General features: G+C 38.6%; 1 protein-coding gene across 1 annotated transcript in view; it reads right to left on the reverse strand.

The window, feature by feature from the left end:
- LOC134658365 (talin-1-like) overlaps nt 1–26,861 on the reverse strand; it is an 81,522-nt gene that overhangs the window by 13,107 nt on the left and 41,554 nt on the right. The window contains exons 37-73 of the mRNA XM_063514000.1: nt 26,620–26,824; nt 26,436–26,548; nt 24,629–24,740; nt 24,281–24,358; nt 23,893–24,020; nt 23,421–23,513; nt 22,608–22,763; nt 22,046–22,259; nt 21,577–21,705; nt 21,036–21,184; nt 20,457–20,583; nt 20,204–20,281; nt 19,553–19,671; nt 19,019–19,111; nt 18,737–18,856; nt 13,353–13,610; nt 12,833–12,958; nt 12,377–12,496; nt 11,666–11,860; nt 11,147–11,265; nt 10,804–10,936; nt 10,287–10,444; nt 9,893–10,022; nt 9,518–9,639; nt 8,756–8,921; nt 8,239–8,331; nt 7,784–7,858; nt 6,863–7,019; nt 5,851–5,963; nt 4,976–5,104; nt 4,115–4,294; nt 2,877–3,019; nt 2,049–2,186; nt 1,583–1,631; nt 1,414–1,451; nt 1,141–1,243; nt 22–131 (exon numbers count right to left, since the gene is read on the reverse strand). Coding sequence (XP_063370070.1) covers nt 22–131; nt 1,141–1,243; nt 1,414–1,451; nt 1,583–1,631; nt 2,049–2,186; nt 2,877–3,019; nt 4,115–4,294; nt 4,976–5,104; nt 5,851–5,963; nt 6,863–7,019; nt 7,784–7,858; nt 8,239–8,331; nt 8,756–8,921; nt 9,518–9,639; nt 9,893–10,022; nt 10,287–10,444; nt 10,804–10,936; nt 11,147–11,265; nt 11,666–11,860; nt 12,377–12,496; nt 12,833–12,958; nt 13,353–13,610; nt 18,737–18,856; nt 19,019–19,111; nt 19,553–19,671; nt 20,204–20,281; nt 20,457–20,583; nt 21,036–21,184; nt 21,577–21,705; nt 22,046–22,259; nt 22,608–22,763; nt 23,421–23,513; nt 23,893–24,020; nt 24,281–24,358; nt 24,629–24,740; nt 26,436–26,548; nt 26,620–26,824 — 4,769 coding nt within the window. The remainder of the gene's footprint in view (nt 1–21; nt 132–1,140; nt 1,244–1,413; nt 1,452–1,582; nt 1,632–2,048; nt 2,187–2,876; nt 3,020–4,114; nt 4,295–4,975; nt 5,105–5,850; nt 5,964–6,862; nt 7,020–7,783; nt 7,859–8,238; nt 8,332–8,755; nt 8,922–9,517; nt 9,640–9,892; nt 10,023–10,286; nt 10,445–10,803; nt 10,937–11,146; nt 11,266–11,665; nt 11,861–12,376; nt 12,497–12,832; nt 12,959–13,352; nt 13,611–18,736; nt 18,857–19,018; nt 19,112–19,552; nt 19,672–20,203; nt 20,282–20,456; nt 20,584–21,035; nt 21,185–21,576; nt 21,706–22,045; nt 22,260–22,607; nt 22,764–23,420; nt 23,514–23,892; nt 24,021–24,280; nt 24,359–24,628; nt 24,741–26,435; nt 26,549–26,619; nt 26,825–26,861) is intronic.

Consider the following 26,861-nt stretch of genomic DNA (forward strand, 5'->3'; position numbering starts at 1 on the left):
CTACATAGATATGTTACATACCTGCCGGTCTCCAAAGTGTATTTGGCACTGCACTGCTGCAAAAGTTGCTCGCACTCCTCTATAAGGTGTTTCATCTCTTCTCTATCAGATTCTTTTAGGAGGACCATTACCTAAACAAAGTAATACTTATTATAAACAAGGTTGGGTGAAGATCGGGCAGCCAAAAGGGCCTAAATACTTGGGTCGACCAATTGGACGCAGTCCTGTTGGTCTTTCTAAATAGGGATGTTACGGATGCCGATTTTCTGACATCCGCGGATGCGGATGCGGATTTTTAAAGGATCACATCCGCGGATGCGGATGTCAAGATTAGGTACTTAGAAAAGGTCAAATATTACATTTTTAGTATTTTTTTATTAAAAAAAACCGAAACGTTTAGAATTTGAGCAAGAATATAGGTGCGTTATATTTAATAAACAGTAACTTGGCCGACTTTTCTTGATCTAGACGACTTCGTTATAGGTAATGACGAAATTACCTAGCACTTACGCCGCCGCTAAGACGTTCCTGTACCGACTTGTTCGACATCCGCATCCGCATAAGCTCCGCATCGATTTTATGCGGATGCGGATGCAGATGCGGATGTTGAAAATAATGCGGAAGTTCCGCGGTTGCGGATGCGGATGTTCGCAACATCCCTGATCCTAAATATCGTTAGGCGGATCGAGTAGAGGCAGATCTCCGTGAGCTCGGCGTCGGTGAAAGCTGGCGTGATACCGCTCTGGACTGAGCAAAGTGGCGTGCTCTTGTGTTGGAGGCCAAGACTCATTTTGGGTCATCGCGCCAGCCAAATAAGTAGGAGCAACTGTGTTTTTATACACCGCATACTAAAAAAAAGTTCAATTGACCAATTTACTAGCTAACCATTTGCTTTTGTATCAATTTTGTACAACAAAGAAAATTAGGACAATCGAGTATTAGTCATACATGATCCGTAAAAAACTTTGTTCACGGAACACTTATGGGATCACTTCGGTCTTGCTAATCGGATAAATGCGTTTTTCTCAGAGACCGTTTGACGACGAAAGCTAAAATTTGGAACACAGGAACTACTACCACTAATACTTTGATTAACCTATATATAAATTCCTTTTACTCCAACTGAATCACTGCCTTTACCTTCTTTCCAATATCGATTACGTTCCTCGCAGCCTGTTCTCCGTCTGTCTTAATTTGAGCCTTGTATGACGGTTTCTGCAGCCATTTATTTGCGATGAGTACTCTGTAATATATGCAACATGTCAATATCAAGTGTTTGGGAGAAATTAAGTTTGAAATGGAAGTACATTCTTCTCTTCAAATTCATAAAGTACCTACTACAGGCTGCTTAAGCTTTATCTATTCTATCATAAATATATATTCGTTACGAAATTAAAGAACATAAACACATACTGCGTTTGAACGTAGCTCATTGCTGTCATGTCACCTTCCTGTAAACAAGAAAAAATATTCAATTCAAGGTAGAACATATTTTACTTTTAGACTTTTTATTACCTATATTAAAAATATACTGAATTTTAACATTTTTAACTTGGTGTTATAAGATACGGAATGAACTTACATCTTCTTCGATGGCCCCTTCTATTAAGCCTGCTTGTTGGCCATTTTCTCTGTAAAAATACAGAAGGTTATCATATCGTATTAATTCCTTTTAATATTTATATTTCCTTAAACTATAAAAGTATTAAAAATCTGCTTGCCCCACACAACTCTTTCTATTTAATATAAAAATTCTGTTCACATCTCTAACGACCATCTTATATATTCTCTTGCATAATACCCTCGGCTGGAGGATTTCATTATCTTTACAGCTGATTATTTTTAATAATGTCGCGGGTCACAGTTTAAATTGTATAAAACACGATAATAACAATAACAATATTTTTATTCATAATAAAGAGTTTGCAGGAACGTTACATTGAACCCCGCACTAGGCATGGCCTGTATCGCGGGGGTCATGATCAACACGAGTTACCAGAAATAAAATTTATAATACGACAAGTCTTATTATTAAATTCTCAACTTACCTGACGCAAGTGACTAGTTTTTCAGAGATCTCGATGACTCCCTTGGTATAGGTGTTGAACATCACCCACGTCATGGCTTGCTGGTTCTCTGATGTCTTAATTGCTCGCATCAGTCCTGATGCCCGCGTTATGAGCTCCCTAGAAATTATTTATTTTATTATTATACCAATTTGTCAGTCAGTAAGAACCAGGAAAACTATACTCATCCTTTTCTTTTGGGTGCTAGTACTAGTGTAAGACAAGGATGGTATTATTCTCTCGGTCTATGTTTGAAATGAGACAGTCCTTTGACAAACTATATGTCTACACCTTATTTTGATTAAATAAAATATTTAGTAGGATCTGGGCAAAATTTTTAAATTTTACATTCGTAGTCTTTATTGAAATAATCAAGTTACAAAAGATACGTTAACACAGTATAGCAAGAATAAAAGATAATGGAGGGACAAGGCGCGTTGACCCTGCCCGTTGATCATATGGTTGGTTAGGGACTTTATTGTTAAGTAAGTAAATATCTTAATAATTTTACTTTATGCACAAGAGCATAATAAGCCACTTTATGCAGCCTACATACGACGAAAAGTGAAACAGTAGGTATTTACTTAGATAAGACTAAGAGTCAGAGGTACGAGACGACGTATTAAAGCGTTTGAATGCGAAGACGGAGCAGGAATACTGTTCTGAAAATTGAAGAGTGAAGATCCCTGAAGAAATACACATATATATATATATATATATATATATATATATTATATATATATATATATATATAATTGTCTCCTCCATATATTGTTTACGTCGAAATAAATCATAATACACAGTATTTACTTAGATTGTTGTATAACTTCGTCGGCACGTTTCTGGGCAGCTGGGGAGGGTGCGGCTACCGGCGTGAGCGCAGGATGTTCGATGGCACTGCGCAGCGCGGAGAGAGCCTCGATTGTGGCGAACGCTGTCGGTGTCAGGGTTTCCTGAAAAACATCAAAAGTAACAAACGGGAAATATGCACATTTATTTTATATACAGAAGTTATACTTGTCGCGGCGTGACTCCAGAAGGACATATTGCAGCGTTACAGTTCAATGTTTGGCTACGTGATACTTGGTTGTAACAGAATAATAGTTGCGTAGAGAGTAACGCCATCTTTTGGCGTATTGTTGAACTTAGATGACAGACTGGTCGGGCAGGTTTGCAACTTGACTTGGAGGCGGGAGCGGTTACGCTCCGCAGGCAGAATTGATCGGACCGAGCTAGAGATCGGACGTTAGCCAACCTCGTGCCTAATTCGCCACGTTACTGAAGGCTTATACCTGAAGGATTATTCTGAAACATACTAATTTAGCTGTGAAGTAATACATTGAGGTACTACGCCCACCGTCGTCGCCGTGCCTCCGTCATACTTAATTTGTATATCATGTTCTTTTTCATATTGGTGAGCAATAAAGAATATTTATATTGTATTGTATTGTATTGTAAATATTAAGATAAGAATGTTGTAGTAAGCTACAACATAAAATAACAGGTAACCTATGTTGTTTATTTTATAAGCGGCGTATATTTTTTAAATGCCAGTTTCATACTTTGTTTCTTTGTTGAGATATATATAATATTATTCCATCAATAGTGGTTGGCGCACTAGGCCTAAGTTTACTTAAGTATTTATAAAATGTCTTCTTTAGCATTTATTTCTGAAAGGCATGATTGCGACGAAAAGTGAATATAGAAACCGATTTATTTATTGGAAGGAAAAAAGTAACCGGTTCCGACTGTTGAATATTAGGGCCAACGACACTAATTTTGTATGACCAGAACCGGGAATTCCTGGTTCCGGTACCTACTACTTATTTTAAAACGCATAGACCTACTCAAAATTCCAAAATTACCACAGAAATATTCGCCACGTTCAACGCTCCGTTTAACATCGTCCGGGTCGCTTTCACCTTACTGATAACCTCAAGAAAACGTTTAAAAGAAGCCCTCGTCTCTGACTTTTGAGGAGCTCTCCTGTATGGCCTGTTTGAGGTCCGATCCTTGAATGTTAGACCCCAAAATAATTCCAAACTTACCACAGAAACATCCGCCTTATTCAACTCTCCGTTTAACTTCGTTCCAGCAGCCTCGACCTTACTGCAAACCTCCAGGAGACGTTTCTTGACGCCCTCGTCTCTGACTTTGGAGGAATTCTCCTGTATGGCGTGTTTGAGGTCGGAGAGCTGTCTGGAGAGAAGAGACGACTCTTCCTTTGCCTGTAAATAAATAGATTTTAGTAATGTCTAGCAGATATAGCCCATATGAGCGTTTCTTTTATTTTTTGCCATTTTTATATATTGGGACATTTTTTGCCACTTTTGTGTTATTTCTACTCAGAATCACAAGCTCTTTCGATCCTAATGTGATAAAAAAATGTCCCAGAGTTTTTTTCCTATTGTGATTACCCATATAATTTGTATGGCGGTAACAAAAAGGAAAGTTTGAAAAATGTATGGAAATTTTAGCACACTTTTTTTCTCCTATAAGGATGAAAAGGGCTCGCAATTCTGTCTAAAAATAATACAAAAGTGGCATAAAAGGTCACAATATATAAAAATGGCAAAAAAATTCAAGAAACGCTCATATACCTAACTATACTATGAAATTCGAATATAAAATTTGAACACTCATAATTTACGTGATGTACGGACAGATAAAATGATGCCCTGTTGCGTAACCCGAGTTGCGTAAACCGGTTTTTCTCGGGCTTAAGGCTACTTTACAAGACCGATGCCCACGAATCCTAATCTTCTCTAATGCTGATCGACCGATTTAGTTGCGATTTTATAAGTATTTGAAAATGTTGTGATCCACCAGCAATGCTTCTAGGATCCACCAGATGGCGTTGATAACATTTTTATGGTATATTAAAAACTTAAATTTAGAATTATAGCTACCTGGTGCACGATGCCCGGTCTAGTGGTTCGGAAGCAAGAATCCTGTGCAGTCGCGATCAGCTTCTGAATGCGTTCCGTGTCCACCATGCCGTCTTTGGACAGCTCTGGGTGCTGCTCCGATACTGACAGCTGCAAGAAAAATCCATTTGAAAACGCGATAAAACATTTTGTCGTTATAAAGGGACTCTGCGCGAGGGTCACCTTTTGGCATAAATCAAAACTTACATAAACAAGACTCGAAACCGGTTTTTTTTTCGTACAAAAAATACCGGTATTATTACGTTCTTTTTCGTTCTTTGTTATATTATTTCATGTTTAATGGGACAATCTAATACGAAGTTGTTATACATGATTCAGTACGTAAAGAGCACTAAATAATTAAAAATATTGGGCTATTTTGGGGTTTTGAAAAAAAACCGGTTCCGTGCCTTGACATTGACAAGCAAGTGCCGCCTCCTAACGCTTTGGAGGGCGAAATATTTGAAACTTTATTTGAAATTACAAATTTAAAAGTGGAAAAATTACTGCCATGTGTGAAACTTGAACTTGAATCGATACTCCAGCGCTCTGCCAACTGAGCCACCAAGACCTCATCAATAGCCGTCGAATCTTTCCACCATATGGACCCATAAATTTATTCTAAGCTTCGTTCGCAAGCGTTTCTGCCTGTTAAAAATTAATTTGCGTAAATAAAGAGGTTTCTGTATTGTCCTCTATAGCTGACACTACTTTTTTTAGGTTACAAGCATGCTGAGCCATGTTGTACAGCAATTAAGTATGTTAGACTATTTTGTATGCCAATTTCAAATATTCTATTTTCAATCCCATATTCCTTGATACAAAGACTAGGATGTGGATTCAAGTAAGACGTTTACCAAGTAAGCGCAGTGCTCGGCATAGTCGACGTTGTTGTTAACTGCCGACGCCAAGTAGTCGAGGGTGGTGCTGAACTCCTCTCTGGATACCGGTTCCTCGCTCTTCAAGTTCTCTGTGAACAGGGTCGACAGATAATCAGGAAAAGTTTAGGTTTAAATGAGGGGCTCATTTAGACGGTGCGAGAACTCGCATGCGAGTTCCATTACATTGCGTTATTTGATCGGTCGGCTGAATTGTTGTAACTTCAATAGTTCGCAATGTACTAAAATCGTATACGAGTTCGCGCGCCCTCTAAATGAGCCCGAAGTTTGTCGTACAAGTTTGTTAGTCTTCAGAGCGCCTACCGCGAACCACGTTAGACGTGTTGCCTCTCTGTCGCACTTGTAAATTCGTACGTATGTATGACAGGGAGGTAACACGTCGAACGTGGTTCGCGGTAGGCCCTCAGAGTTGGAAGATCAGATAATAATCAATTTTGAAAAACCATAGCTTAATTATTGTTCTGTCAAGGCTAACAAGCCCTTGATAATCATTTGCTATTATTCGTCATTTTGACGGTTGCGTTTGTTTAGAAAGGCGTAGAATTTGACAAAGGTTTACTAAGATTCATAAATACGGGGCGGTACAGTACAGGGTGCTTTGGGGACTCCGGGATTCTTTTTAATGTGCAGGAAAGCGCTAAGATTAGAAGAAAATATAAAAAATAATCAACCATTTTTTTTCACTAAAATTGAATGTGTATAACGTATTAAGTTGAGTCATAAGACTACGTAGGGCGGGTCGTTAGTTTACTATAAAGTAAACTAGCGACCCGGCCCGGCTTCGCGCGGGTAAACCTTAACAAATTATACACCTAAGCCTTCCTCAAAAATCTATCTATTGATAAGTGAAAACCGCATGATAATCCGTTCAGTAGTTTTTGAGTTTATCGCGAACAAACAAACACACAAACAGACAGACGCGGCGGGGGACTTTGTTTTTTAAGGTGTAGTGAAGTTACAAGTGACTTACTGATAGCGTCATGTTGCGTCTGCAAGGCGGACACGCACTCGGCGTACGGCAACGCGCAGGTGGGCCTAGCTTGCACTGTGCTCTGACGCAGTTGCAGCGTTCTGTTCATCTCGTTGCACTCGCGTTGCAGCTTGTCACCGCTTGACGAGGCTCTGACCTGTTAGAAAAATTAAAATAAGTTGGAAAAGGACAAGATTTTTGGGATAGAAAAAAAAATTGGACAAGTTTTTTTAGAAATAGTTTTCTTACTGTTGTCACATCTTTTAAATAAGTCATTACGCATTATATTTCAAAATATACTCTTTTGTCTTTAATACACAAACGCAAATCTTTGTTAACCTTTTAACCGCCGTAGACTGATATATAAGACATACAAAATCGTGCTCATTTCGCCGCTGTCTGATAAATAAGACAAAACTTGTAACTTCGTACCCCCCGGCGACACGAGCACGCTCGATAACGTATTATATGGCGGTTAAAAGGTTAAAATTATCAATAAGTAATACTGCACTTAATTTTTTTGGCATTGTATTTTTGGGTACCTATAGCTCGTAATAGAAGGGACAGCATAGGCAGATCAAGCATAAGAGGCACTCAAGATTATCAGAAAAAATTCAGTGAAAAATTGGATTAAGATGATGGCCTGGATCAAGCGTGGTCGCAGAAGAACGGACGCTTGGAATTTAGAAAAGGTATACAGGCAGGCGTGGCTTACTACGCGATTTCGTCGCTTTGCTACAGGTAGCTAAAAGTACATCCGTTCGGCCCCAGTTTTGGGGAAAGCCATAAGCCGCGTGTGGCGCTGTCGCCACCTAGCGGCCATATCTGTGCTGATCGTAACAGACGCGTTTTGTTAGAGAGTGAGTCTTCTGTACCTAGTACTATTATTTATTCTGTGATGTAATTGTAGGTATATCTTACCAATTTGTTGATAGCATCACTCAGCGACCGGCAAGCATCCAGCATCTTTCTTCTCGATTCGAAGCTGTTTGGCTCCTATGGGTAACAATCATTAATAATTTATAGTATTATTCGCTTTTCGGTGAAGGAAAACATCGTGAGGAAACCGGACTAATCCCAATAAGGCCTAGTTTACCCTCTGGGTTCAAAGGTCATATTGCAGTCGCTTTCGTAAAAACAAGTGCCTATGCCAATTCTTGGGATTAGTTGCCAAGCGGACCCCAGGCTCCCATGAGCCGTGGCAAAATGCCGGGACAACGCGAGGAAGATGATGAGTAGGTATTATAGATTCCCTGAAGATGACAACAAATTACACGTGACAGGCGTGTCACTTAAAAAAATACAAAATGTAATAATTTTTATTAAGGCACCAACTAATTACATTCATATTTAATTAATCAAAAATGTTAACTTACGTTATTACCCAACTCCGCAGTTTTAAGTAGGTTGTAAGTTACGAAACATAACTCCTGAGAGGTTTCATCTATTCTGCTGTTCCTTGTTGGGTCCTGGCAAGAAAGAGTTGGTATGTAAAATTAGAAAATGTAGGTACATTTAAAAATAATCAACTTCTTAGGTTCACTTCTGGTTGAAAAATCATATATATGACGGTCTACGGGAAAAGGTAGGTAGGTACCTTATGGCGGCTGGCGCTTACGTACGTCGCATAGCATCGCAATAGTATTGGAGCGGCGTTAATAATAGCGTAGGCGTCAACCGCCATAAGGTAGGTACCTTTAATCGTGGAACGTCACATATAGGTAGGTATGTAAATTCTTGAGTTTATATACGTCACCAAGCCACAGAATAAATTCACAAAAAGCGTGGACATTTCCATTTTTGCTGTTGTGTTGGTCCTTAACTTTGTCCACAATTCAATGACGAGTAATTTTTAACTTTCAAATTATAAACAAAGGGCACATTTTCGCTTACCTCATCGCTCTTCAAGGCTTTAGCCAGTGCAGTTAGCTGAACCGCAGACTCAGCGGTGACGTGCGCTGTACGGGCGAGCGATCCCGGCTTGCCAATACTGAGCGTTAAGGTCTCAGCCATAGAGTTGAGTTTTGTAGCGTAGGGTTCTAGTTTCGCTTCTAGTTTCCTGTAACAGAAATTAAAAAATATTACACAGGAAAGGAAAAAAATAGACGGCCTGAATATTTCTAATTTCTTCTTCTGCAAAACCAGTGCTTTCTAATAAAATTCATCAGTTTGGTGAACTTGTTGGGTGTCAAAACAATGGTTGCCCGAGTAACTAGTAGTGCATCTAGATAGAGCATAGCGCTTGCGCAAGTGCTTAATCGAGGCTGAAGCGCCGTGTACAACTACATTAAATTTAGAAATTCTGTGTTTACCTATGACTGGTTTTTCTTTGAATGTCCTTTAATCCATGTCCATACTAATATTATAAATGCGAAAGTGTGTCTGTCTGTATGTCTGTCTGTTACCTGTTCACGCTTAAACCGCTGAACCGATTTAGTTGAAATTTGCTATGGAGATAGTTTGAGTCCCAGGGAAGGACATAGGGTAGTTTTTATCCCAGAATTCACCCTTTAAGGGGGTGAAAAGGTGGGTGGAAGTTTGTATGGGGAATCGTTATAAAGCAGATTGGGTAAAAATAAGCTACCCAAATTACTAACTCCACGCAGACGAAGTCGCGGGCAAAAGCTAGTCCAAAATAATTTTGAAATCACTTACTTCTTATCCCCCTCCATCTTGTAAGTTTCTACAGGCAGAAGGAGTTTCTTCAGGTCCTCGTAGGCTACGTTATTGTTTTTATCAGTTTTCATTCCGATTACTGCCTCCGCGTTATCCAATTCCTATAAAAAAGAATAAATAAATAATATAAGATAAAATTAGAAGTAACAATATAACAAATATATAGAATACCTACGTTTAATAGCGTTTTACAAAAAATACCCAAATCACTATAAGTTGGTAGGTACGTGTGGCTGTAATATATGAAGATTTCCCTTGACTTTTTTGGATTGTCTCATCATTAGTTTGAGAACCTCCACCTTCGAAATTTTGAAGTTGATAAAAAACACTAGTCTCCTTCTGAAATCAGCTTACCTTGAGGATATCATCTGTGATGGTGACCACCTCACCCTCGTTGGCAGGTCTCCAGGTCACCACCTGCCGTCCCGTCTCCAAGGTGAGAAGCTTCAGCCGACCCTGGAGCTTCTTGAGATGATCTGCCAACCTATTAAATAAAAGGTTTTGAACTGTGTTCCCAATGCATCAAAAGCAAGAAATTAAACCAATACATACAAATTAATTGTGACAACCATTACACATGTGAATGAGACGACATTACACAAATTATCATTTATGACAATTCATAAATGGTATCTTGCTTACGATTGCTAGTTCTAGCACTGAGATAGCTATATTGCGACTTCACGTTCCTTATTCAATTATTTTGACCCGCTATTTTTTGTGATCACCTCTTCTGTGCTAAACTCACCTCATCCTCTTCTGTTCATCAGCGATATCGACGTGTGATCTCATATCAGCCACATAACGAGTAAATGCAGGTGCTAGCTCTTGAGCATCACGGTTAACGCCCGCGGCCGCTGTTGCGAGGCGGGCACGAGATGCCAGTAGAGATGCTGAGGGGGCAGACTGTAAAAACACAATTTTAAAAATAAATAAAATAAAAAGAATATCCTTATGGTTATACAAAATGTAAACTCACGAAAGCTAAAACTGAGAAAGATGGAATCGGAAATAGGGCATAGAAAAACCGGAAAAAAAAGTTTCGCGTGAAGTTCAAGTGCAAAATGAAATGAAGAGCGAATAATGGCCAACACCTGTGTGTTGGCCCTAAGGCTTGGTTCGATTTTATCCTCTCATCATTGGTCAAGCGCCTGTCAAATTGTACACCTCTTATCTTGGAGTCCAGATTCCGTTACGAGAGTCAGAGAACTACGTTGCTTCGATCGATATAAACAATTAAGTAGATAATCGCAGAAAGATCTTACCTGTGCTGTGTACTTCTCTCCCTGCCTAGGCTGCAGCATCTTGTCTATCCTGTTCTCCAGATCTGTGAGGTCGTTGAGTGCTTCATCCAGCGCCGCACATTGAGCCGTTGCCAACGCTGATTGAGATGCGTATCTAAAATAATAATTTGTAAAATAGTCAAAAACGTTTGTAAGGACCAATATTTCAAAGTTAGAGATGGAGCATCTATGGAAATTCCCTCTCTAAAAATGAAAGGCGTGAATTAGAAACCAAAAATTTGTATTTTTTTCTGTATCCTTATGGGCAAGGGGATCCTTTAGAATACAATGTGGAAAGCGGTAAGATAATAAGGAGAAGGCTTACTGTAGCAATGTGCAGCTCTCGTTGAGTGGACGTGCCTCTTTCTGGAGGTTAGTTTTTCCGGCGCCCTCAGGGCAGCACTCGATAGTTGTGTTGATCTTTTGCACACGACTGACACATTCCTAAAACATAATGTGTGTTTGCGTGTGTATATTGGAATCGGTAATCGCGTGATAAGATATTTTTTTAATACCGTTAGAAAAGAAGTATCTACTGGACATTTTATTTTGTCATAGTCACACGTAACCGCGTCTACCATACGCCGGTTCGTTAACAGACAATTTTTTATTTTATTCGAAATACATTTTTTTTTATTTATTTACAAACAAGATATATACAGTGTATTACTAAAAGAAATTAAAAACTAGCTTAAATCTAAAATAGGCCCTTGAGGCATTGTACCAAGGATGCTGGCGACATTTCCTCGCATTACATTTTTTTATTAAGTTTAGTATGGTTAATTTCTACCAGTGGTCAGTTAACTTGTTTATAACGTCACTGACCGGATAATGTCTTTTTTACCTTAGCAGCATGATCGACGTCGACCATAGGTGCATCAAGCTCCTTAGGAGTGGCTTTAGCCGCGGCGTCACAAAGTTCTTGGCACTGCGCGTGCACGGCACCCGCGGCGCGCGAGTGCGGTCCGGTGCTGTTCTCTGCAGCGTGGGCGGCGCGTTGGAGGCGTGATGCGTTTGTGGATACATCAGTTAGGAAGTCCTGGGATAGAAGAAGGGATAGTTTAGAAAAATATTGGACAATTTATTTAAGTCTTGATCAACAAAGATGGCTAGTAAGGAAAGTTTTTTGTAATAGTTATTTCTCCACAAATTTCACTTCCTAATATAGAGTCTTTCCTACTGGGAATAGTGGCTACAATATAAGCTATATAATAGGCAACTTCACTAACATCGGCATTCGGCCTGTACCATCGGAAAATATCCAACTCTTGGGATACCTCTGGTCTAGTCGGATCAGCGTACGTATTCGAAAATATGCTTGTATGACGCATTTATTTTTAAATTAAAACAACCTAAAAAAGTATAGAGAATGACAAAGAAAGAAGAAAATTATTTACAGTCAGGCCACAGGACAGCTGCAATGATGTATCGAAAACTGTAAAATTTAGTCAAAACATTAAAGAAACTCTATATGTCCAAATATAGGTATTCTCGTGCAGCATAAGTACCTGTCACTATAAACACCCAGTCACCGAAACAAGCACACATCACTCACCGAAAGATTGACGATATTGCTCTGTGCTTCATTAGCGGCACCGTCACGTGGTCGGCACTGCAGCACCAGGTGTTGCAAGTTCAACACTGCGTCTTCTAGCTCCTCGCGTTTTCTTAGATCCTGGTCGGAAAAGAAATATTTTACAAAACAATGCTATAATCGGGTCAAGAAATATTATAGTAATAACGACATATTAAGTTACCCATTATGGTTTAAAGTATTTGAAATATGCTTTAGATCAAAGGCCACCCGCTCGTCAGGCAGAAAAACGCAGAACAAATCGTGAAAAAGGCAGAATTAAACAGAAAAAGTGGCGCGACTATCAAGAAGTTTATTAGATGAGTAGTTTTAAGTACCTATGTACCTAACTCAAATTGTAAGAAGAGGATCAAGAATGACTTTGGGCACCACCAAGGTGTATTATCGTCCGAATTTTGTATACATTCTAGTACTCACATGAGGTTCCTTCTTGCACCTAGCATTGGCCACATCCATAATTTTGAGGCCGTCAGAGAGCTTGTTGGCGAAGTCGGCCATCGCTTTCCGCTCTGCTGCGGGGTTGGTAGTGCATTCGGCGTTTTGCTGAAAGAAAAGCATAAGGGCGGGTGTTATTGGCGGGTATTATTAGTGGTTTTTAGGGTTTCGTCCCCAAAGGGTAAAAACGGGACCCTATTACTAAGACTCCTCTGTCCGTCTGTCTGTCCGTCCGTTAGTCTGTCTGTCACCAGGCTGTATCTCATGAAACGTGAGAGCTTGTATTAGTAGGAATTTGCACAAAATTCCAAAAACTCTTTATACTAATTTAAAAAACAAATTAAAAATATTTTCTGATAATAATTTAATATGTTCTAAATACTTCTAATAGTATTCGAAAAACTTTTACTAATTTTTGAAAAACAATAATTTGACATGGTTTTATCAACTTTCTTACCGGTTTTACCCAAAAAAGTGGAACTAAGAAGAAAATCATATTCACCTTACAATCCTCAATAATCTGTGCCGTCAACCTCCTCAACGGAGTATCCTCAATCACCAATTTCTCTTCCTTCCTCTTCACCAGCTTCCCACTGGCCACATCGCTCCTCAAGGCTTCCAGGATCCTCTCCAGCCCCATAATCTCCTGGGTCAGCTTTGGAGTGGATGAGGGGATGGTCTTCAGCTGGGTGGACAGGTCTTTGGAGGCGGTGATGAGTGCGTCTTGACATTCTGGGTCTTGGATTGAGGGAGCCACGAGCTAGAAGGATAAGTGTAAATTATCGAACGAGCGAGCGAAGCGAAGCGAAGTTCTTACATTCGACTTTGAACACACGGCTGGCTAGGGGCACGTCCCGGCATTTCAATGTTTTTAAGCTGAACTTTCAGAGGATAGTTTGATACTCAATAACTTAAGTAAATTTCGCCGTGTGCCTGCTACACTGCCACATCTCAAAAAACCGTTTTTTCGAGAAATCGCGTCTCAAAGTTGTGAGAGTATAGTTCAGGGTGTTTAATAGGATCTTACTCCTTTACTTTTAGGTCTATGAATTTAAAATTTAGCTTTATTTACTCGGAATGATATAACCCTCCTTATGACCACGCCACTTTTTAAAAGAAATGTATATTTTTTAAGACACGAGGCCCGAAAGACAGGTATTTAGAGTTGTGGCCGTATTGCAGAAACGTTTTTTAAAGATTTTGAGATGCGGCCAAATTTAAACACAAAATTATTGGATAAAGGTTACCATGCAAATATAAATAAAAACACCAAAATAGTTAAAATCCCTTTATTTTATCAACTTTGATAGGAACAAGATCACTGTACGCGATAATATGTGTAACTAGCTTATAATCAGCAACATTATACCATGTCATTACCAAATAATATTAATTCTTTAAAAGGTTCTTTATAAAATTTGAACAAATAAAACTTTGAAACTTCTTTTTTAAAACATTCAAAATAATAAAAAGTATTTAGAATACCTACTATATTATAAAATAAGAAATCAAAACACAATACTGTTCCTTGCTAATTTGTGAAATCAACATCTTTAAGAACATTGCAGGCAATTTATTTATTTATTCAGTAAGTTAATTCTTACAAGTAGGTAACTTCTTATAAGTAATCAGTACAAGAAATAACGAATATCACAATGTATTTCAACTTAGCACTAATAAAAAAAGCGTTGATAAGTTGATATACAAAATATTTTGTTTTCGTTACTTTAGTAGAATCAACGTATGTAATAATCAGTCTTCTTTAAGTAGACTTACAAAATACAAAGGTAGTAGATTGCTGTATATTTTCCTTTAAAAGGCCAATATTTAGTACTTACACAATACACATCAATAACACGTAACTACTGGACACTAAACTTAATCATAGGTAATTCTGTTTTCTGGTGAATCCTTCGCTTTTGACAAAGGTGTCACACGAGAGAGACTGTCCGAGGTGGCAATACGTGTGTTAGCAGATCTACTCGTAGTCCTCGAAATTTTAGATCTAAAACAAGCAAGCATATAAAACATAGCTATATCTAGTTTCTATCATTCTTCATAAAAGCATTTTAATGGAAATAAATTGAATAGCTAGGACACACACCGAAAAAAACATTAAACACAGTCATTACCACGAAAATGCCTTTACCATTATCAAATAAGTCAATGTAAATATATCAAAGTAACGACTTTCCACGTGATTTAATTTTTGGCGCCAAAGTCCCCAAAATAAAAGCAGTTATTATAATATTTAACAAAATTCCAATATTATGACACCATCCCGAATACAACCATCCCGAACACAGTTAGTAATCTACCTCACACAATAAAATCCGTTGCATATTATTGGAAGTAAAGCGTGCTATAGAATTAGACACACATAATATTATATATAATAAAATGTTAGTTAAATACATACACACTCTTCGAAAACATGCTCAATACTTATCTTTCTTCAGACGGGTAAAAATATGTATTAGGCTCACGACCCTCACTGATGAGCCATATTGAACCGCACTTATAAGAAAACAAAGTTGAGATTTGCTTAATCATTTTGTTGCGTTGTGGTAGTTTCGGTGGCGAGCTGGTAATTTTGTAATAATAAGTGTAATACTTACTGCTGTGACACAACCAATTGCCGTTTGTTTCTTTTATATTTATAGTGATTCATCGTAATTATCACTCAACTAATTATTATTTTCTAGGACGCAACTCAAAAGCTTCATTTAAAACGTATGCTATATAGCCACAACTCAAAAGGGCCGTCAGTTCATGTGCGAACGCCAGACGGCAGACTGGCAAGTGGCTGTATTGCAGGGAATCGTCTGACAATTTATGGTCAAATCCATAAGGCCACTTGTGAGAAAAAGGCTCTTAAAGACCTTTTTTGCTATGGCTCTCGAAATAAGGTCGTAAATTGAACAATTTTGAATAGGAATCTGCAATAATCCAGAAAATTAAAAATTTTGAATTGTGGCCGTATAGCAGGCACACGGCGATTTATTCTAATTTAAATGAAATTGGGTGAACGTATAGTCGAGGGCATTATATTTTAGTCATTAAATTTTGAGCTGGCTTGCAAGAGGTTATTGAGCTAGAAGAGCTTAAAATGCTAAAAAGCCATTTGTGAGGGGTCTTGCTATTCTGGTCATGTTAATTGCAAGAAAGTATGGTCGAGTTTGGTATCAAATGAAAGTGCTCGGTTTACACATTTATAATATTGTTTTTTTAAAGATTTTTTTTTTTAATTATGACAATTTTGGAATCCAAGATGGCGGCCATGCACTGTCATTAAATCGTAATGGATATCATTTTATAGGTTTTAGGGGGCGAAGATTTCGAAAATGATGATCATTTTGGATTCCAAAATGGCGGCCATGCACTCCATGCAGTATGTCATAAAAGTCGTCATGGATATCGTTTTATAGGTTTTAGGAGGCGCAGATTTCGAAAATGATGACCATTTTGGATTCCAAGATGGCGGCCATCCAGTATGTCATAAAAGTCGTCATGGATGTCGTTTTATAGGTATTAGGGGGCGCAGATTCCGAAAATGATGACCATTTTGGATTCCAAAATGGCGACCATGCAGTATGTCATTAAAGTCGTCATGGATGTCGTTTTATAGGTTTTGAGGGGCGCAGATTTCGAAAATGATGACCATTTTGGATTCCAAAATGGCGGCCATGCACTATGTCATAAAAGTCGTCATGGATGTCGTTTTATATGTTTTAGGGGGCACAGATTTCGAAAATGATGACCATTTTAGATTCCAAGATGGCGGCCATGCACTATGTCATAAAAGTCGTCATGGATGTCGTTTTATAGGTTTTAGGGGGCGCAGATTTCGAAAAAGATGACCATTTTGAAATCCAAAATGGCGGCCATGCAGTATGTCATAAAAGTCGTCATGGATGTCGTTTTATAGGTTTTAGGGGGCGCAGGTTTCGAAAATGATGACCATTTTGGAATCCAAAATGGCGGCCATGCAGTATGCCATAAAAGTCGTCATGGATGTCGTTTTATAGGTTTTAGGGGGCGCAGATTCCGAAAATGATGACCATTTTGGATTCCAAAATGGCGACCATGCAGTATGTCATTAAAGTCGTCATGGATGTCGTTTTATAGGTTTTGAGGGGCGCAGATTTCGAAAATGATGACCATTTTGGATTCCAAAATGGCGGCCATGCACTATGTCATAAAAGTCGTCATGGATGTCGTTTTATATGTTTTAGGGGGCACAGATTTCGAAAATGATGACCATTTTAGATTCCAAGATGGCGGCCATGCACTATGTCATAAAAGTCGTCATGGATGTCGTTTTATAGGTTTTAGGGGGCGCAGATTTCGAAAAAGATGACCATTTTGAAATCCAAAATGGCGGCCATGCAGTATGTCATAAAAGTCGTCATGGATGTCGTTTTATAGGTTTTAGGGGGCGCAGGTTTCGAAAATGATGACCATTTTGGAATCCAAAATGGCGGCCATGCAGTATGCCATAAAAGTCGTCATGGATGTCGTTTTATAGGTTTTAGGGGGCCCCGATTTCGAATATGATGACCATTTTGGAATCCAAAATGACGGCCATGCAGTACGTCATAAAAGTCGTCATGGATGTCGTTTTATAGGTTTTAGAGGGCGCAGATTTCGAAAATGATGACCATTTTGGATTCCAAGATGGCGGCCATCCAGTATTTTATAAAAGTCGTCATGGATGTCGTTTTATAGATTATAGGGGGCGCAGATTTCGAAAATCATGACTATTTTGGAATCCAAGATGGCGGCCATGCACTGTGTCATAAAAGTCGTCATGGATGTCGTTTTATAGATTTTGGGGGGCGCAGATTTCGAAAATTATGACTATTTTGGAATCCAAGATGGCGGCCATGCACTATGTCATAAAAGTCGTCATGGATGTCGTTTTATAGGTTTAGGCCCGGCGCAAATTTCGAAAATGATGACTATTTTGGAATCCAAGATGGCGGCCATGCACTATGTCATAAAAGTCGTCATGGATGTCGTTTTATAGGTCATGGTCATCATATTCGAAATCTGCGCACCTGTTTCAAATAAGATATAGATGCATCCTAGTAAGTCAACTATCGAAATGTACTTTTGATAGTAGTAGTACGAAATGTAATCTGAAAGGAATCAAGTAATGCATTCCTGTAATGAGGAATCGACATTGATTCCAATTACTAGTAATTGTAATATTCGAGAAATTGATTCCTGATTCCTCAAATGGAATTGTACTTAGTAATTCGGTATTGTTACATTACAAAGTACCTAATCTGGGAATCGGTAATCAGATTAAAAAGTAATTTCAAGTAATCGTGGAATCAGGATTCAATTACGAAATGCCCATCTTGGACTAAGTAGCACTGCTTTCAATTGATCTTTTTGACGAACCGCGAGTTCTCAGTTCGGGGCGAACTACTAGTATATTCACACCACGCAAGTATTTTAGAAGAAACACTTTAGAGTATTCTTTGGGAAGTAAAAGAAAAGTACATCAAGCAGTTTTGGTCGAATCCATACTTGCAGCCGGACGTGAGACTTTTTATTCGAGGTGTTGTTACCAGTTATGGTTACACCAGTATCAGTTTGTGAGAAAAAAAGGTGTAACACATCCTAAATATGCGTAAGGGAATGATATAACAGAAATGCACGTATGGTTAATTTAAATTAAAGGTAACCTCTAAGAAAATATTGAAAACACAAAATAATTAAGCATATTTCGCAGTAGTATGGTTTCCTTCCGTCTACTCCTTTTGAACTTCGTTTCACTTGCCCTCTTGTTAACTTTAAGAGCTACAATCTTAACTGACCATTTATAAACCTTATCTCGTTCTAACAAGGTTTCAAATAGTTAACTATGCAACAAACCTTGGCGGTGTACATGAGGTGAGTAGCTTGGCTCGCACAGCGCCCTGCCGTCGGCACCTCCGCAGAATTCTCCGTAACACGGCAAGCCACGTCACCAGCCGATTTCACTCGTAACAGAATCTGGAATCAAGTAAAAATTAAGAAAATGTAAAAAAGAAGGGCAACGATCAGACAGATCATAATAATTAATCAAATAAGATCATAATGATTAGATTGGAGAGAAGGATAGAGAAAGAAAAAACCTAACGTTTTTCCAGAAAAAGTTTTGACATTTTCTCATACCTCTTTCTCTTGGCTCGGATCAATGTCGGTGCTGATCGCATACAGCAACTTCGATGAGTGATTACCGAATTCCACGGCGACATCCTTTAGTTTCTGAAACAAAAAACAACAATGATAACATTAGCTGTCATATAATTACCAGGCAGTCCCTCGAGTGAAATTAAATAATTATTGACCCCCTGGTGTACCATCGCCCACACTGTTAACTGTCCATGGGTAAACCTTATTAAGTTATTACAAAAGGCATAAGGTCCACCGATGGACAGTTAAGAGTGTTGCTGTTTGTAGGATATTTTAGAGTGATGCTGCAATCCAGCATATTATTTTATAGGTACATTTTAGCGGAGTCTGTAGGTAATGGTATGGTCTGATATGCTAAAAGAGTTCAACTCGATTTTAAATGGTTGGGTGTAGGTACTCTAATCACTGACAATGTGTTAACACGTTTACCTAGACTAAATATATATATCATAGGATGTTTGTATTTTAAGATCTTGTAACGATTTCATTTGTTCCTCCATTCATTCAACTCACCTTCTTGTCGGTCTTGGCCGTGTCACAAAGTTTCTTCGAGGCGGTGCAGATACCTAAAGTATCGCCAAGGAAAAGCTTCCTTCCGACTGGGTCCTTCTGGTCTGCCAGCCTTATGCCATCTGGTGTTGAAACATACATTAAATTATTTCTTAGTCCGCAACTTCGTCTGCATCGAAAAAACCCTATTAATTCCTCTTTAGTAACTTTTGTACTCCGCGAACCCCACAAATTTTCGTTCCTTCTTCTTTAGTTCGTGTTCCATCAATTTACTTGTTTTTGAATGAACGAAATTCAACAAACCAGAATTCGAACTGGAAATCTTTGTGCCAGTGTAATTTGAAATTTACGAGCCACTCTTTAGTAAAGGAAAATAGTATAGGTACTGCAAAAAAAAACAAAAAACAATTACCTACTGTTGCCATCATATTTATCCAAACAGCCAATAATAAAATATCTTAACAATCACTGTAACGTCTTGGTAATAGAGGCTTTGTTCAGATATTTGTGAACACCTTGGCCGCTCCGATATATCATAGCAATAGCAACTGTATCTAATTTTAATTTACGGTAGGCCAACCGCTCTCGGAAATCCTGTGCCCAGCAGTGAGACTATAGGCTGATAATAATTATGATGATGTAGATTCAAGTTACCTGCAGCAATGGTCGGCATGAGGTCAGAAATTGCAGTAACACATTTCGCCCCAAGCTTGTAATCCGGATTGTCTCCACCTAAGGATACATAAAGACATTGAATAAGTATCAAGGCTTTCTTGCAGGTTTTACAAGAATAACTTTAGCAAAACGATTGTTCAGCGTAATGTCACACAAGGTCGCATACAATATCAGAATGGCCGTGTCAGAGATGGCGTAATGTTCAACGCCATCTATTGGTGACTGTACTTACTTCGACAGGCCAGCAAATGAGCGGCAGCAGCGTTCGCCCGCGCCACTTTGTGTTCCATCTGCTTGTTAAGGGCCAGGATCTGAGCGTCGTCGAGAGATGGACGGACAGTTCCGTCAGATACGAAGGCCTGGGGGAAAAAATAACGGTTATTTATTGAGTGCTTTGGAGCGAATCTATTTAACTGGTAGGATCTGGTCGGCGAATCGTGTCTCAAAAAATAGGGGTGGTTAATTAAAAAACACTGGCCAAGTGCGAGTAGAACTCGCGCACGAAGCGTCCCGTACCATTAAGCAAAAAACTGCAAAAAAAACACATTTGTTGTTTGGGACTAATATAAATTTGGTCTGCATGAATGGAGCGCTTTCTGAATAATTAAGTGTAGTACATAGTTCTATAGTACAGTCACCTTCAATAATATGTTACACTTACGCAATGAAGGCCGCAAAAATATCTGACACGATCTTATTTATAGAGCCATAAGAGCGTGTCAAATATTTTTACGGCCTTCGAAGAGTAACATATTATTGCAGGTGACTGTACAGACAAATAAATACCTACAAAGAAGCATAATCTACTGACCGACTGTAATATCTGTTCAGCGGAGGAAATGCTCTTCCCTGCATCGTCGATACATTTCCCAAACTGCAGCTTGGACCGTTTCTCTTCATCAGTTTGAGGGTGCGCTGCTGACGTTGGCGACTTCACTGGTTCACCGCCACTGTCCTTCTCTGAAAATACAAATAAAAACCACATTTTTTTTCATACTCGGCTAGGTAAATAATTATATAGGTCATTTATACATAGATTATTCAAAATTCTATAACAACTAATAATGCTCCTAAAGACGCCAAAAGGCCGATCTCTTGTCAATTTAGAAATGACGAAAAAAGTTTTCCCATGTTTAGAAGATGAAATATTATATAACCCATCGTGCGACATACGGCAATAGAAATACAACTTTAAATCGGTGACTTACCTACATGGTCCTTTGTTGCGTTTTCGAGATCGTTCGTTCCAACAGAAAAAGTCGTTCAGTACCAATAGGCCTGACGCCTATAAGATACGAGTACCTAAGTTTTGGTAATGATTTATGTAGTAGATATATACTTGAAATACACACCCATGCTGCCCTCCAGTCGCATCCTATCTAGGAACTCCCTGGTGGCACCAATTACTCGCGCCTCAGATTTCTTTCTTCCCTTTTTAGAGTCAGTCCTAGTTGGAACTGGTGGTTTCTTTCCCTTCACGCCTGAAAATAATGTGGACTTTAAAAACTGGCTACCTATTATAAATGTCAAAATTTTCAGTACAAATAAGAATCGGCGTGTACAATGTCATTCAGTCGCAACAAAATGTTTTCTCAAGTCAAGAGCACTAAAGGTGAAAGTGAAACTGATAAATATGAAAATAAATTTCTTCTCTAGCTTTTCTTCCATGGCCCGACTTCGAGTTCTGGACGACGGGCATGCTGTCTGCAGTGTCTGCAGCTGAAGGCAGAAGTTGTAGCTCAATCTTATGAAGACCAGAAGGTACACAAGTACCTCTGTTTTGCCATAAACAGCAACTGGTGGAAATAAGAAGAAAAATACCTGTTCCATCATTAACCAGTCTACTCAGCGTAATAATCTCCGCATCAACTGCCTGTTTCTCCTTGGCCAGGTCTTCCCCAATGGCCTTGAACTTCGGAGCCTTGACGACGGGCGTCCACGTGGTCTGCAGATCTTGGATGGAGGAGGTGAGGCGGTCTGAGGAGTCGAGGAGCGCGGTTTGGCAGCAGGGGGAGTTGACGGAGTGCGCTGTGAGCTGTAGGAAGGTGATATAATTAGAAACTGAATTACGAAATTGGATATTCAAATTACAAATCACTCACAGTAACTTAACTTTTCTTTTTATGATATAGGACGCAAACGAGCAGACAAATCACCTAATGGAAATCAATTATCGTAGCCCATGGACACTTGTAACTCCAGAGGGGTTGAATTTGCCCGCCTTTGAGGTAAGAATAAACTCTTTTTTTGATTTAAGAGTCGACTAAGTCGAGAAATCCCGAGGGCGACAGTACATTTCATAGTTCAATGAGGCAAATAGTGACAAATTTTGACTTCTACGCTTAAGAGTCACGGGAAAAGTTATTTAATAAGCAAATGGAACCTGTGCAGTGGTGAGCAGAGAGCGCGCCGCGTCGGAAACTTGCGTTCCCTTGGTGTCCAGGGCCGTGCCATCTGCTCCAGCCTGTTTTGCTAGCTCATGAACTTTCTGCAGCATCTCAGATGTCTTGATGCATGCCGACTTGCAGGTGTCGATTATCTGCGGATTTTATAAATTTTAAAGAAATAATTAATCCTTCAATTGATCGCACTTGTGATTGCATCGCATTGGTAAGGTGAGCTTTCAAATTGGAGGTCCGTTGTGTTTCCTTTAACAGTTGCTTTTTGGCAAAGAAAATACCGTGAACAAAATGAACAAATCCTAGTAAGGCCGAGTTTCTCTGTTGGTTTGTAAGAACACATGGAACAGTGCCTTCACCACACAGACCACACCAACCACTTTTGGCAACCTAGACCATAGAGAAATATAGTAAGACAAGAGTGCTCACTCCATACATCAGTTAGACTATTAATTTCAGTGTCTACATCTAGCATCGAGTAGCGGAACTATCAGTACTGCTACTTGACAATAGATGTAGCAGTACTGATAGTTCCGCTACTCAATGCTAGATGCTAATAGTCTTTTTGGTACTAAAACTGATGTATGGAGTGACAGCAATCTATGTATTTTTTTCTCTATGCCTAGACCAACTCTTGTACTAGGTTGCCAAAAGTAAAGTAGGGGTTCCTTCAAGATGCAACCGGGAAAGGGATAAGAAAGGAGGAAATCTCAAAGCCTGGTGAGTCGGTTCTGAGTCTAATGCAGTATTAGGACTAGAAATGTCAAGATTTATAAGTTCTGCCATGTTCTGCTTACCTGGTGTGTCTTTTTCTGGTCTACGTGGGGGTTGAATACGAAGTTGAGTTTGCCTGAGGCCAGCGAGTACTGTGTCGCGGCTTTGTTTAGCTCCTGTAAGTACAGATACAATTTATAAAGCTCTTTTGAAATAAATGCATTTCCAGACGCTGTCGTAATAAAGTTTAGTTATCGTTATTGGTGCGATTTTGGGGCAAGTGTAATGTGTAAGTTTCCAAAAAGTTACGAGAATTCTCGGAGACTTTAGAAAAAATTATCTGGAATTAGAGGAAGCATCAATTTCGGAAAGTTTCTCATATGAAACTTTAAAAGTTCCAGAGATTTATTTTCACCTGAACTAAAGGATTTAAGAGAAAGTAATAACATTGAAAACCTAGAGATATTTCCAAGATTTTTCAAGTAGAAAGTTGTACAATTATTTAAAACATTTCCATTGGTAAAGTACATCAGAAGTCATGGGAACAGATGTTACCTCAGGACTTAATTGGTCAGATTTGGCGCTCGCCCCCAGCAAGCGTGTTGCCTCGCAGAGTGCCTTGATCTGTTCAAGCAAGTCTTTCCTTGCCTGCTGATCCATGGTGCTGCTCAGGCTCTTCGAGTCTGGAACAATTGACTCAGATTAAGTATTTGACATTTTTGGAATACATTTTAAAAGTGACTTTTTCTCATTTAATTGAAATTTTGTTATATCTTCTTGAGAAATAAACATTCTTAAACCTGAAGTATTTTACACATAGTTAAGTGTAGGTAGGTACTTAATCTTAAACACTAAGTGAAATTCAGATGTTGAAAAATAAAAAAAATGTTTTTCGCGAAAAGTGTTGTTGAAATGAATGAATGATGTATGATGATGAATTTACCTTTAACGATATCCGGTATCAATTCTCGGATGGTTTTGGAAGCAGTCTCAGCTTCTAGGTAATCTGGATTGTTAAGATCTGGAAGGAAAATATCGTCAATAATAAAGAGAAAAAAATTGTTTAATCTCATTTTTGTATATTGGGATAAAGATAGGTATTTACTACAAAATAAAAAGGCTCTAAAGAAGGCTTTCGCTTTAGTCGTGCACTTTTCTGTGTGCTGTCACTGTGCCTACATTCAGTGCGACAATTGTGTGAATTAACACTACAACGGGATTCAGATCAGAATATTTTTTTTTTATAGTCATTGCAGGCCAGAACGACCATCTTTGATAAATATGTACTTACCATTTGTGGCCACTACAAGAGAATTGATAGCCGCGTTTAGAGATGCTAGTCTATTTGACAGAGAATCCTGGAGAGGAGCAGCTTCTGACCCTGGCAAAGGCTTCCCGTATGGCTGCAAATATTTTTTAACATTTTTACTGTAGCTAAAATATGATGCCCTATCTGTTTCAATTTATCATGTGAATAGTTTTTCTTCTCCAAAATTGCTCGAGTCATAAAAGTAAAATAAAATATACTTTATTTTTTTTTTACTTCTTTGCTATTATCTTTATCATCTTTTATATTATTATCAACATCATCAATTTTATCATCAACATTATCAATATCAATACAGTAGGGTTAGTTGTTGATCAATGAAACACTAAAAGTTTAAGCCTTCCTATCTCTGGTGTTTCTAAAGTTATGAGTGTGATATTTCGTATGAAGATAAACAATTTATTTGGCTATCATATGGCGTTCTTGGTTTCTACTTATTTTTAACAGTTTCTGTATTATAAAGCTTTTTTTGAAAAATGTGTTTTGTTTCATTGTGTACTTGTGCATGTTTTCAATGAAACACTCTAATTTTTACAGTGAAACTGATGTAATATATATAGTCTACCATGAAACATCCTTAATAAACATTGAAACGTTGTAATAAATAAGTTACATTAATACATACATCCTTTCAATCAATTAATGAGAAAGGAAAGGAGAAAATAGTGGTAGGCTGAAATTTGTTACTTAAAAGGTTTCCAAAATATGGAATCGTTATAAGATTGCTGAAATATCTAAAAGCGAAAGACTTGTTTAATTGTACGCACACCTAAGTTTCATTGTGAATCGAAAATCTGGTCGGCACTTACGGCATGCTGCGAGAAAGGCGCCTTTTATGTCCACGGAGCATGATTGCCAACTAGGTGGACGCGGGAGGGTTTTAAGCATCTCCATGCTTGATATCATACACTTTCTTGCAACATAGTGATTATAAACGACTGTTTCAATGTTAGACATGTGACCTTAACCTTGTCATCAATGAAACATTCAACATATAAACTATCCTATCTCAGCCATTTCTAAAGTTAAGTATCTTATATTTTGTCATATGATAGACAAATTATTATCAATTTTCATGGTATTTTAGTTTCACAAATTTCGCACATAGTCTTTAATTAATTAAAAAAATAATGAGTTTGTTTCATTGTGTACTAATACTGGTGTTTAGTGAACATCATGTTTCATTGTTTACTACATAAATATGTTTCATTGTGAGACTAGGGGGTGTTTTTTGAAACCATTAAAAAAACTGCACCAAAGAGTGAAAGAAATTTAAAAATATTTAGCTCCAAGTAACTTTAATACACATAGAACACAACAAAAAATTAAATAACGCCAAACTAGACTCTATATCTTGGTAAAAAATTGCGAAACATAAATGAAAAATATTACTTTTGTCACACGAATTCACAATAACGCTCGTAGCAACGTGCTCCTTCTCCGAGGTGCGCTCGCGTATTTGGGAGGTGCTGGGGGTCCTTGAGCCTGCCCTTGCTTGACAGACGGCACTAGCTGATAACACCTAGTTTCCGAGATATCGCAAAGTTTCACTGTGTACGATTGTTTCAATGTTCGACAACTGACCCTATTTATTTTCATGGTTACTAGTGATTTTACTATGCAAGAACAATAGTGTATCCTGTAACCTGTTCATCCCTTAAGAGGTTCAAAAGGGGGATGAAATTTACTATGGAACTACTAATTCTACGCAGACGAAGTCGTGGACAGAGGCTAGTCGTCAAATAACACTTCACCAATTAAGTACATGTACCTCTGTGATTTCTTTTTCAGCATTTTGTATAGCAACCTCTGCAGAAGCCATGGATGCGATGAAACGCAGTTTCTCCTTCTTTGCTTTTTCAATGGCTGCGGCATCCAATACTCCTGTTGAAAATTTACAATTTAATTGATAATCCACTGTAAATAAATTAAAACTAGGTAGGTAGGGAACTTACTTTCATCCTTTAACGCCTCCTTCAGCCTCTCGATCTCCTGGTCCACCTTGGCCCTGGCCATCTGCAGGTGCTGTCTCCTGGCCGCGTGCTGGGGCAGCGTCAGCACAGGAGACGAGAACAGGTGGTCTACTGACGAGGACAGCGCGGAGACGGAGGTTAGGAGGGAGGATTGGCAGAGGGGGGAGGAGATGGAAGGTGCTGTTATCTGTGAAGTATAACATAATGGTCAATCACATTTTTAT

The sequence above is a fragment of the Cydia amplana genome, chromosome 22, assembly GCF_948474715.1.
Source record: "Cydia amplana chromosome 22, ilCydAmpl1.1, whole genome shotgun sequence".
NCBI lineage: Eukaryota > Metazoa > Arthropoda > Insecta > Lepidoptera > Tortricidae > Cydia > Cydia amplana.